General features: G+C 50.2%; 1 protein-coding gene across 3 annotated transcripts in view; it reads left to right on the top strand.

The window, feature by feature from the left end:
• Nucleotides 1–12,400, top strand: part of LOC144130118 (uncharacterized) — a 522,550-nt gene that overhangs the window by 158,064 nt on the left and 352,086 nt on the right. For all 3 annotated transcript variants that reach the window (XM_077664130.1, XM_077664129.1, XM_077664131.1), the window contains exon 4: nt 4,124–4,169. In XM_077664130.1, the coding sequence (XP_077520256.1) occupies nt 4,124–4,169 (46 nt within the window). The remainder of the gene's footprint in view (nt 1–4,123; nt 4,170–12,400) is intronic.

Raw genomic sequence — 12,400 nt, 5'->3', positions numbered from 1 at the left:
GGACGTGGGGGAGTAGGCCGGAGGTCTTTAACGCAGTCCAGCAGGCGTTTAGAGGAATTCTTGGGGCTGGGCTGGAAGCTGCTGGGATGTAAAGAAGTCGCCTGGAAGACGCAAAGCACTTCCATACACGAGCTCTGCAGCTGAGCACTGTAAGTCTTCTCGGATGACGGCCCTTAGACCAAGCAGCACAAGGGGCGCAATTGAGGCGGGAAGCGAGGGCGGAATTCAATTGGCGGTGAAGGCGTTCCACCATGCCGTTAGCACACGGGTGATATGCAGTGGTACGGCAATGCCTGGCGCAGAGAATATTATTAAAGGAAGCAAACAGGGAGGACTCAAACTGGCGTCCACGGTCGGTTGTCACAGTGCCAGGACAACCAAATCGAGATACCCACGCAGAAATGAAGGCGCGCGAAACAGTCTCTGCGGTGATGTCAGGAATGGGGACTGCCACCGGCCAGCGAGTGAAGTGGTCGACTATGGTGAAGATATAGCGGTAGCCTCGAGAGATGGGTAGAGGGCCCACGATGTCGAGATGAACATGGTCGAAACGACGGCCAGGGGGTAGAAAGGCTTGGGAAGGTGTCTTGGTATGTCGACAGATCTTGGTCTACTGACAGGGTAGGCACCGGCGCGTCCAAGCACGCACATCAGCGTTGATTCCGGGCCAAGCATACGGCTAGGTGAGAAGGCGCTGAGTAGCCCAAATACCTGGATGGCATATGTCATGGAGAGAATGGAAGATAGTGCGACGTAGTGTAGCCGGAAAAAAAGGGCGAGGAAAGTCCGTTGAAACATCGCACGACAAGGGCTCAGGCGAGCAAGGATGGGGCACAAGCCGTAATCGGAGAGAACGAGGGTTCGCTCGAAAAGCGGCAAGCTCATCGTCATTCTGCTGGGCAGAAGAGAATTCGGCCCAGTCTACGGTGGAAGATGGACCGTCTACCGCGACAATACGAGAGAGGGCGTCAGCGGCGGTGTTGGCTGCGCCTTTCACATGCCGGATGTCGGTAGTAAACTCCGAGATATAAGCGAGCTGACGGAGTTCACGCGACACGTACTTCGATGAGTTGGTCCGGAGCACATATGCCAGCGGTTTATGATCGGTTAGCATGTGAAACTTGCATCCTTCTACAAAATGCCAAAAGTGCTCGATAGCGGAATAGATGGCTAGCAGCTCTAGACCGAAGACGCTGTAGCGGGTCTCAGCAGGAAGTAGCTTCCTAGAGTAAAAAGACAATGGTCTCCACTCGGAGTTAATGTACTGCTGTAAGACGTCTTCGATGGCCACGCTGGAGGCATCCACCATCAATCTCGTAGGGGCGTCGTTGCGCGGATGGACTAGAAGCACGGCGTTAGCGACTGCTTGCTTCGCGGCAGTAAAGGCGGCCTGGGCTTCTGATGACCAAGAGATTGCGGAGGACGGGCCAGCGGTTGACTGGAGGAGGTCGGTGAGCGGGCCAAGTAGCTCTGCACAGTGCGGGATAAAGCGGCGGGAGAAATTCACCAGCCCCAGGAATTGTCGCAGGAGGCGCAGGGTTATGGGCAGGGGAAAATTCTCGATGGTCAGGACGTGGGACGCGAGAGGGCGGATACCCACTGAGGATATGTGATGACCCTAAAACTCGAGCTCAGGAGCACCGAAAACACACTTGGAGGCATTCACAACCAGGCCGTAGTGCTGTAGACGCTTGAACAAAGCACGTAGTTCTTGCTCATGATCATGAGGTGTAGGGCTGGCGATGAGGACATCGTCAAGGTACGCGAATACACTCGGTAGGCCCCGCGTGATCTCAGCCATGAACCGCTGGAAGGTTTGAGCCGAACTGCGTAGTCCAAAATGCATCCGGACGTACTCAAGCAAACCAATGGGCGTCGTGATGGCGGTCTTAGGTATGTCGGCGGGTTCAATAGGAATTTGGTGATACGCCTTAACCAGGTCAACTTTGCTAAAAATTTCGCAGCCGGCGAGGCACGCTGTAAAGTCCTGGATGTGGGGCAGCGGATAGCTGTCGAGGACAGTGTTGGAATTCAACGCCAGATAGTCGCCGCAGGGAAGCCAGTCACCGGGATCACGCTTGGGCACTAGATGCAGCGGGAGACGCCCACGCGCTGGACGACGGGCGTATAATGCCGAGCTCCAGCATGTGGTCAAACTGACGTTTGGCGATAGCTAGACGGTCTCCAAACAAGCGGCGCGGTCGATCAGCTGCGGGTGGACCCCGGGTGACGATGTGGTGTGTCAGTATGGTTAGGCGCCTGAGTGAGGTTGCATGGCGTAGTGAGCTCCGGGAAATCCGCCAACACTTTTTAGAACTTAGAGGAAGGTATCAGCGTGCGAATGCCCATGGGAGCAAGGTCGGACGAGACTCCCGATATGGAGAGATGATTCAGACCGTCGGTAAGGCGACGATGCCGCACGCTGACGTCTAAGTCGAAGTATGAGAGGAAGTCTGAGCCGATGATCGGGCGAACCACGTCTGCGATGACGAAGACCCATCGAAAAGTGCGGCGTAGGGCGAAGTCGAGGGTGAGAGATCGTAGCCCATACGTGGGTATAGACGAGGCGTTGGCAGCACAGAGCGACAGTCCTGATGGCTTGGAACTATCTGCCTTAGTCGGTGGAACCACGCTGATTTCCGCGCCCGTGTCGATAAGAAACTGGGTGGCGGAGAACTTGTCAGTGACCATGAACAGGGGGCTCGAATGACTGGAGGAACTACACGCCGCCGTTAGTGATCCCAGAGGGCGTTTCCCGGCCACGAACAGGGCGGTGTACACTTCGTGGCCCGGTGGCGAAAACACCTGTGGTACCAGCAGAGAGATATAGGGCTGGGACTCCGAGCTTGACATGAGCGCAAAAGAGCGCGATGATCAAGACGAGACGGACGGGTCTAGAGGTCGGCTCCGGAGTGCGGCGACTGAGGCGGCAAGCTCCTCGAGACGGGCCTCAAGGCGCGAAATCGCTGGGTCTCTTGGCGGCAAAACAGCAGTGACGGACGGGGTGGTGGCCTCATGAACGTTATCTGCGAGCTCAACCAGGCGGTCGAGGGTGACGTCACCGGACGCCGCAAGGACGAGGCGATGGGTTGAGGAAGGCGTTGGAGGAAACGCTCTCGAAGCAACGCTGAGTGGTTGGGGATATCGCGCTCCCCGACAAGCTGTCGCATCCGGCGCAGAAGCTGGGAAGGGCGCCGGTCGCCAAGGTCTTCCCCGGTAATGAGATGCTGGAGGCGGGTGCGGTCTGACGGCATAAATCTCTCTAGCACCTCGGTTTTCAGGTGCTGATATGGTGTAGCACCCTTGGGGGCGGAGAGAACGTCGGAGAGCTCACCGGCAATGTCAGGAGGCAGGCTTGAGGCAACATGGTAGTAGCGCGTCGTCTCCGACGTGATGCGGGCTAAGCAAAATTGCGCCTCAACCTGGTGGAACCAAACTTGCGGGTTCTGGGGCCAGAAAGGTGGAAGGAGAAAACCTGCAGCGACGAGACGTCCTGCGGACGCGAATCCTGCTGCGTGGATGTTGCGGGATCTGTCATTGCTCGTCCTAGGTCACCAATGTAGGCTTAACACCTCAGGAGCGAAGGAAACGAGACCACTGCTACGAGCCGACACCAGAACAGAACTCCAGCCGTGGCTGCACGAGCCACGACCAGGTGCCGTCTTTATTCTCTTCGCAGGGTGGCGCGCGCTAGCCGGGTTGTCGGCGCCGCCCAAGAGAGGGTGCTACAGACTGTTTCTCCTTTTGGCCGCACCTTGTAGCTGCGTCGCTGCTCTTTTGAGCTTTCACTCCTTTGGAAAAAAGGTGCTTTGCTGGAAAGGCCTTCGAGGGATGGCGTGTGACAGGGGTATTTGTTTAGCGTCCATGTGTTTTCCGTATCATTGTTGTAGTGATTGTATATAGATTAGTTTACCTGTTTCCGTGTTTCGTCTATACATCGTCTGCTGTCTGCATCTCTTTATCTATGAAGTCAAAGAACTTCAGTGGAGTGAGGTTAACAATAAAAGAACCAGTATTTTACTGACGCGTAACGAATTTTATCTAATTTTCTGCCCAAGCTATTCATTCAGGCCAAGCAGCCAACCTTTTGTAATAATGCGTTATTATTGTTTCTTTTTTGCAGAACTACTTCTTCGATGAGAAGATAGATGCACTTGCAAAAACGCACAGTAAGTTGAAGCTTCTTTTAAACCAGTTTGTAAGAGAACGGTACTTAAGCAAATTATGTGAGGGCGTTTACATGGCGCTTCTAAGTACAGATCAAAGGAATTTGTAGCAAACACTTCAAGGTTAAATCCGGTTCTTCTCAGCACCACTAATTTTCTCTGTCTGAGTGCGAAGCTAGTTTGAGCAACCTACGACTATGTTCCGCAACCTCGCTCTGAACTCACACGCACACTCAAGATTAAAGGACCCACTTCCTATACCATAACCAATGAAGCGCAGAGGATAAAGCCCATTGGCAGAAGCGACTCATATAACTGATGATTGAAACAAGTGAAACAAAACTTGCTAGGGATTTAAACTAGTTATACCGAGTAAACGTGCGACAGCATGTGTTTAGCATTGTTGGCTCAGGGTTTTGGTTTCCTGGGTCGTCGACACGTCCGATGACGACATCAGACTCAGGTTAAGCTCTCATTCAGGTTGCTCTGATCGGATTAGTTTGCGTCGCAGATGAAAGCTGATGAGGACGATGATGTTCAATGCACATCACGAGAGCGTGTTGTAGTTTAACACGAGGCGCGATCGGCAGCGACGATAGAATAGTCTTTTTTAACATACCATAGCATGGCATAGCACAGTGCTCTCGAGCTGTGGCCCGCGAAGCACATCTATTCGTTGCTGAAAAGAGAACAGCGCGAACACAGAACGAATAGAGGAATGTACAACACAGGCGCTGAGACATGGGAAGGGAAAGTGCCCGTTGTAGAAGAAATGAAGTTTACGAAAGTGTTGTTGCAGTCTAGTTGGTATAACATTGCTGAAAAGGGAACAGCGCGAACTCAAGACGAAGACAGGAACGTACAAAACAGCCGCTAACACATGGGAAGGGAAAGTGCCCGTTGTGAAAGAAATGAAGTTTACGAGGGTGTTGTTTTGGGCTAGTTGGTTTCACATTGCTGAAAAGAGAACAGCGCGAACACAAGACGAAGAGAGGAACGTACAACACAGGCGCTGACAGATGGGAAGGGAAAGTGCCCGTTGTAGAAGAAATGAAATTTACGAGGGTGTTGTTGCTGTCTAGTTGGTATAAATTTGCTAAAAAGGGAACAGCGCGAACACAAGACGAAGAGAGGAACGTACAACACAGGCGCTGACACATGGGAAGGGAAAGTGCCCGTTGTAGAAGAAATGAAGTTGACGAGGGTGTTGTTGCGGGCTAGTTGGTATAGCATTGCTGAAAAGGGAACAGCGCGAACACAAGACGAAGAGAGGAACGTCCAACACAGCCGCTATCGCATGGGAAGGGGAAGTGCCCGTTGTAGAAGAAATTAAGTTTACGAGGGTGTTGTTGCGGGCTAATTGTTAACACATTGCTGAAAAGGGAACAGCGCGAAGACAAGGCGAAGAGAGGAACGTACAAGACAGGCGCTGACACATGGGAAGAGAAAGTGCCCATTGTGAGAGAAATGAAGTTTACGAGGTTGTTGTTGCGGGCTAGTTGTTATAACATTGCTGAAAAGGCAACAGCGCGAAGACAAGGCGAAGAGAGGAACGTACAACACAGGCGCTGACACATGGGAAGGGAAAGTGCCCGATGTACAACAAAGGAAGTTTACGAGGGTGTTGTTGCGGGCTAGTTGGTATAACATTGCTGAAAAGGGAACAGCGCGAAGACAAGGCGAAGAGAGGAGCGTAAAACACAGGCGCTGACAAATGGGAAGGGAAAGTGCCCGTTGTGGAAGAAATGAAGTTTACGAGGGTGTTGTTGCGGGCTAGTTGTTATAGCATTGCTGAAAAGGGAACAGCGCGAAGACAAGGCAAAGAGAGGAACGTACAACACAGGCGCTGACACATGAGAAGGGAAAGTGCCCGTTGTAGAAGAAATGAAGTTGACGAGGGTGTTGTTGCGGGCTAGTTGGTATAACATTGCTGAAAAGGGAACAGCGCGAACACGAGACGAAGAGAGGAACATACAAAACAGGCGCTGACACATGGGAAGGGAAAGTGCCTGTTGTGAAAGAAATTAAGTTTACGAGGGTGTTGTTGCGGGCTAGTTGTTATAACATTTCTGAAAAGGTAACAGCGCGAACACAAGGCGAAGAGAGGAGCGTACTACACAGGCGCTGACACATGGGAAGAGAAAGTGCCCGTTGTGGAAGAAATGAAGTTTACGAGGGTATTGTTGCTGGCTAGTTGTTATAACATTGCTGAAAAGGAAACAGCGCGAAGACAAGGCGAAGAGAGGAACGTACAACACAGGCGCTGACACATGGGAAGGGAACGTGCCCGTTGTGAAAGAAATGAAGTTTACGAGGGTGTTCTTGCGCGCTAGTTATAACATTGCTGAAAAGGCAACAGCGCGAAGACAAGGCGAAGAGAGGAACGTACAACACAGGCGCTGGCACATGGGAAGGGAAAGTGCCCGTTGTGGAAGAAATGAAGTTTACGAGGGTGTTGTTGCGCGCTAGTTATAACATTGGTGAAAAGAGAACAGCGCGAACTCAAGACGAAGAGCGGAAAATACAAAACAGCCGCTAACACATGGGAAGGGAAAGTGCCCGTTGTGAAAGAAATGAAGTTTGCGAGGGTGTTGTTGCGGGCTAGTTGCTATAACATTGCTGAAAAGGCAACAGCGCGAAGACAAGGCGAAGGGAGGAAAGTACAACACAGGCGCTGACACATGGGAAGTGAAAGTTGCCGTTGTGGAAGAAATGAAGTTCACGAGGGTGTTGTTGCGGGCTAGTTTTTATAACATTGCTGAAAAGGGAACAGCGCGAACACATGACGATGAGAGGAACGTACAAGACAGGCGCTTACACATGAGAAGGGAAAGTGCCCGTTGTGGAAGAAATGAAGTTTACGATGGTGTTGTTGCGGTCTAGTTGGTATAACATTGCTGAAAAGAGAGCAGCGCGAACTCAAGACGTAGAGAGGAACGTACAAAACAGCCGCTAACACATGGGAAGGGAAAGTGCCCGTTGTGAAAGAAATGAAGTTCAGGAGGGTGTTGTTGCGGTCTAGTTGTTATAACATTGCTGAAAAGGAAACAGCGCGAAGACAAGGCGAAGAGAGGAACGTACAAGACAGGCGCTTACACATGGGAAGGGAAAGTGCCCGTTGTAGAAGAAATGAAGTTTACGAAAGTGTTGTTGCAGTCTAGTTGGTATAACATTGCTGAAAAGGGAACAGCGCGAACTCAAGACGAAGACAGGAACGTACAAAACAGCCGCTAACACATGGGAAGGGAAAGTGCCCGTTGTGAAAGAAATGAAGTTTACGAGGGTGTTGTTTTGGGCTAGTTGGTATCACATTGCTGAAAAGAGAACAGCGCGAACACAAGACGAAGAGAGGAACGTACAACACAGGCACTGACAGATGGGAAGGGAAAGTGCCCGTTGTAGAAGAAATGAAATTTACGAGGGTGTTGTTGCTGTCTAGTTGGTATATATTTGCTAAAAAGGGAACAGCGCGAACACAAGACGAAGAGAGGAACGTACAATACAGGCGCTGACACATGGGAAGGGAAAGTGCCCGTTGTAGAAGAAATGAAGTTGACGAGGGTGTTGTTGCGGGCTAGTTGGTATAGCATTGCTGAAAAGGGAACAGCGCGAACACAAGACGAAGAGAGGAACGTCCAACACAGCCGCTATCGCATGGGAAGGGGAAGTGCCCGTTGTAGAAGAAATGAAGTTTACGAGGGTGTTGTTGCGGTCTAGTTGGTATAACATTGCTGAAAAGGGAACAGCGCGAACTCGAGACGAAGGGAGGAAAGTACAAAACAGGCGCTGACACATGGGAAGGTAAAATGCCTGTTGTGAAAGAAATTAAGTGTACGAGGGTGTTGTTGCGGGCTAATTGTTAACACATTGCTGAAAAGGGAACAGCGCGAAGACAAGGCGAAGAGAGGAACGTACAAGACAGGCGCTGACACATGGGAAGGGAAAGTGCCCATTGTGAGAGAAATGAAGTTTACGAGGTTGTTGTTGCGGGCTAGTTGTTATAACATTGCTGAAAAGGCAACAGCGCGAAGACAAGGCGAAGAGAGGAACGTACAACACAGGCGCTGACACATGGGAAGGGAAAGTGCCCGATGTACAACAAAGGAAGTTTACGAGGGTGTTGTTGTGGGCTAGTTGGTATAACATTGCTGAAAAGGGAACAGCGCGAAGACAGGGCGAAGAGAGGAGCGTAAAACACAGGCGCTGACAAATGGGAAGGGAAAGTGCCCGTTGTGGAAGAAATGAAGTTTACGAGGGTGTTGTTGCGGGCTAGTTGTTATAGCATTGCTGAAAAGCTAACAGCGCGAAGACAAGGCAAAGAGAGGAACGTACAACACAGGCGCTGACACATGGGAAGGGAAAGTGCCCGTTGTAGAAGAAATGAAGTTGACGAGGGTGTTGTTGCGGGCTAGTTGGTATAACATTGCTGAAAAGGGAACAGCGCGAACACGAGACGAAGAGAGGAACATACAAAACAGGCGCTGACACATGGGAAGGGAAAGTGCCTGTTGTGAAAGAAATTAAGTTTACGAGGGTGTTGTTGCGGGCTAGTTGTTATAACATTTCTGAAAAGGTAACAGCGCGAACACAAGGCGAAGAGAGGAGCGTACTACACAGGCGCTGACACATGGGAAGAGAAAGTGCCCGTTGTGGAAGAAATGAAGTTTACGAGGGTGTTGTTGCTGGCTAGTTATAACATTGCTGAAAAGGCAACAGCGCGAAGACAAGGCGAAGAGAGGAACGTACAACACAGGCGCTGGCACATGGGAAGGGAAAGTGCCCGTTGTGGAAGAAATGAAGTTTACGAGGGTGTTGTTGCGCGCTAGTTATAACATTGGTGAAAAGAGAACAGCGCGAACTCAAGACGAAGAGCGGAAAATACAAAACAGCCGCTAACACATGGGAAGGGAAAGTGCCCGTTGTGAAAGAAATGAAGTTTGCGAGGGTGTTGTTGCGGGCTAGTTGCTATAACATTGCTGAAAAGGCAACAGCGCGAAGACAAGGCGAAGGGAGGAAAGTACAACACAGGCGCTGACACATGGGAAGTGAAAGTTGCCGTTGTGGAAGAAATGAAGTTTACGAGGGTGTTGTTGCGGGCTAGTTTTTATAACATTGCTGAAAAGAGAACAGCGCGAAAACATGACGATGAGAGGAACGTACAAGACAGGCGCTGACACATGAGAAGGGAAAGTGCCCGTTGTGGAAGAAATGAAGTTTACGATGGTGTTGTTGCGGTCTAGTTGGTATAACATTGCTGAAAAGAGAGCAGCGCGAACTCAAGACGTAGAGAGGAACGTACAAAACAGCCGCTAACACATGGGAAGGGAAAGTGCCCGTTGTGAAAGAAATGAAGTTCAGGAGGGTGTTGTTGCGGTCTAGTTGTTGTAACATTGCTGAAAAGGAAACAGCGCGAAGACAAGGCGAAGAGAGGAACGTACAAGACAGGCGCTTACAAATGGGAAGGGAAAGTGCCCGTTGTGAAAGAAATAAAGTTTACGAGGGTGTTGTTGCGAGCTAGTTGTTATAACTTTGCTGAAAAGGGAACAGCGCGAAGACAAGGCGAAGAGAGGAACGCACAACACAGGCGCTGACACATGGGAAAGAAAAGTGCTTGTTGTGAAAGAAATTAAGTTTACGAGGGTGTTGTTGCGGTCTAGTTGTTATAACAGTGCTGAAAAGGGAACAGCGCGAAGACAAGGCGAAGAGAGGAACGTACAAGGCAGGCGCTTACACATGGGAAGAGAAAGTGCCCGTTGAGAAAGAAATGAAGTTTACGAGGGTGTTGTTGCGAGCTAGTTGTTATAACATTGCTGAAAAGGGAACAGCGCGAACACAAGACGAAGAGAGGAACGTCCAACACAGCCGCTATCGCATGGGAAGGGGAAGTGCCCGTTGTAGAAGAAATGAAGTTTACGAGGGTGTTGTTGCGGTCTAGTTGGTATAACATTGCTGAAAAGGGAACAGCGCGAACTCGAGACGAAGGGAGGAAAGTACAAAACAGGCGCTGACACATGGGAAGGTAAAATGCCTGTTGTGAAAGAAATTAAGTGTACGAGGGTGTTGTTGCGGGCTAATTGTTAACACATTGCTGAAAAGGGAACAGCGCGAAGACAAGGCGAAGAGAGGAACGTACAAGACAGGCGCTGACACATGGGAAGGGAAAGTGCCCATTGTGAGAGAAATGAAGTTTACGAGGTTGTTGTTGCGGGCTAGTTGTTATAACATTGCTGAAAAGGCAACAGCGCGAAGACAAGGCGAAGAGAGGAACGTACAACACAGGCGCTGACACATGGGAAGGGAAAGTGCCCGATGTACAACAAAGGAAGTTTACGAGGGTGTTGTTGTGGGCTAGTTGGTATAACATTGCTGAAAAGGGAACAGCGCGAAGACAGGGCGAAGAGAGGAGCGTAAAACACAGGCGCTGACAAATGGGAAGGGAAAGTGCCCGTTGTGGAAGAAATGAAGTTTACGAGGGTGTTGTTGCGGGCTAGTTGTTATAGCATTGCTGAAAAGCTAACAGCGCGAAGACAAGGCAAAGAGAGGAACGTACAACACAGGCGCTGACACATGGGAAGGGAAAGTGCCCGTTGTAGAAGAAATGAAGTTGACGAGGGTGTTGTTGCGGGCTAGTTGGTATAACATTGCTGAAAAGGGAACAGCGCGAACACGAGACGAAGAGAGGAACATACAAAACAGGCGCTGACACATGGGAAGGGAAAGTGCCTGTTGTGAAAGAAATTAAGTTTACGAGGGTGTTGTTGCGGGCTAGTTGTTATAACATTTCTGAAAAGGTAACAGCGCGAACACAAGGCGAAGAGAGGAGCGTACTACACAGGCGCTGACACATGGGAAGAGAAAGTGCCCGTTGTGGAAGAAATGAAGTTTACGAGGGTGTTGTTGCTGGCTAGTTATAACATTGCTGAAAAGGCAACAGCGCGAAGACAAGGCGAAGAGAGGAACGTACAACACAGGCGCTGGCACATGGGAAGGGAAAGTGCCCGTTGTGGAAGAAATGAAGTTTACGAGGGTGTTGTTGCGCGCTAGTTATAACATTGGTGAAAAGAGAACAGCGCGAACTCAAGACGAAGAGCGGAAAATACAAAACAGCCGCTAACACATGGGAAGGGAAAGTGCCCGTTGTGAAAGAAATGAAGTTTGCGAGGGTGTTGTTGCGGGCTAGTTGCTATAACATTGCTGAAAAGGCAACAGCGCGAAGACAAGGCGAAGGGAGGAAAGTACAACACAGGCGCTGACACATGGGAAGTGAAAGTTGCCGTTGTGGAAGAAATGAAGTTTACGAGGGTGTTGTTGCGGGCTAGTTTTTATAACATTGCTGAAAAGAGAACAGCGCGAAAACATGACGATGAGAGGAACGTACAAGACAGGCGCTGACACATGAGAAGGGAAAGTGCCCGTTGTGGAAGAAATGAAGTTTACGATGGTGTTGTTGCGGTCTAGTTGGTATAACATTGCTGAAAAGAGAGCAGCGCGAACTCAAGACGTAGAGAGGAACGTACAAAACAGCCGCTAACACATGGGAAGGGAAAGTGCCCGTTGTGAAAGAAATGAAGTTCAGGAGGGTGTTGTTGCGGTCTAGTTGTTATAACATTGCTGAAAAGGAAACAGCGCGAAGACAAGGCGAAGAGAGGAACGTACAAGACAGGCGCTTACAAATGGGAAGGGAAAGTGCCCGTTGTGAAAGAAATAAAGTTTACGAGGGTGTTGTTGCGAGCTAGTTGTTATAACTTTGCTGAAAAGGGAACAGCGCGAAGACAAGGCGAAGAGAGGAACGCACAACACAGGCGCTGACACATGGGAAAGAAAAGTGCTTGTTGTGAAAGAAATTAAGTTTACGAGGGTGTTGTTGCGGTCTAGTTGTTATAACAGTGCTGAAAAGGGAACAGCGCGAAGACAAGGCGAAGAGAGGAACGTACAAGGCAGGCGCTTACACATGGGAAGAGAAAGTGCCCGTTGAGAAAGAAATGAAGTTTACGAGGGTGTTGTTGCGAGCTAGTTGTTATAACATTGCTGAAAAGGGAACAGCGCGAACACAAGACGAAGAGAGGAACGTCCAACACAGCCGCTATCGCATGGGAAGGGGAAGTGCCCGTTGTAGAAGAAATGAAGTTTACGAGGGTGTTGTTGCGGTCTAGTTGGTATAACATTGCTGAAAAGGAAACAGCGCGAAGACAAGGCGAAGAGAGGAACGTACAAGACAGGCGCTTACACATGGG

The sequence above is a fragment of the Amblyomma americanum genome, chromosome 4, assembly GCF_052857255.1.
Source record: "Amblyomma americanum isolate KBUSLIRL-KWMA chromosome 4, ASM5285725v1, whole genome shotgun sequence".
Taxonomy (NCBI): Eukaryota; Metazoa; Arthropoda; class Arachnida; order Ixodida; family Ixodidae; genus Amblyomma; species Amblyomma americanum.
The sequence above is the reverse complement of the archived record's forward strand: the minus strand, read 5'-3'. Positions and strand labels throughout refer to the sequence as shown.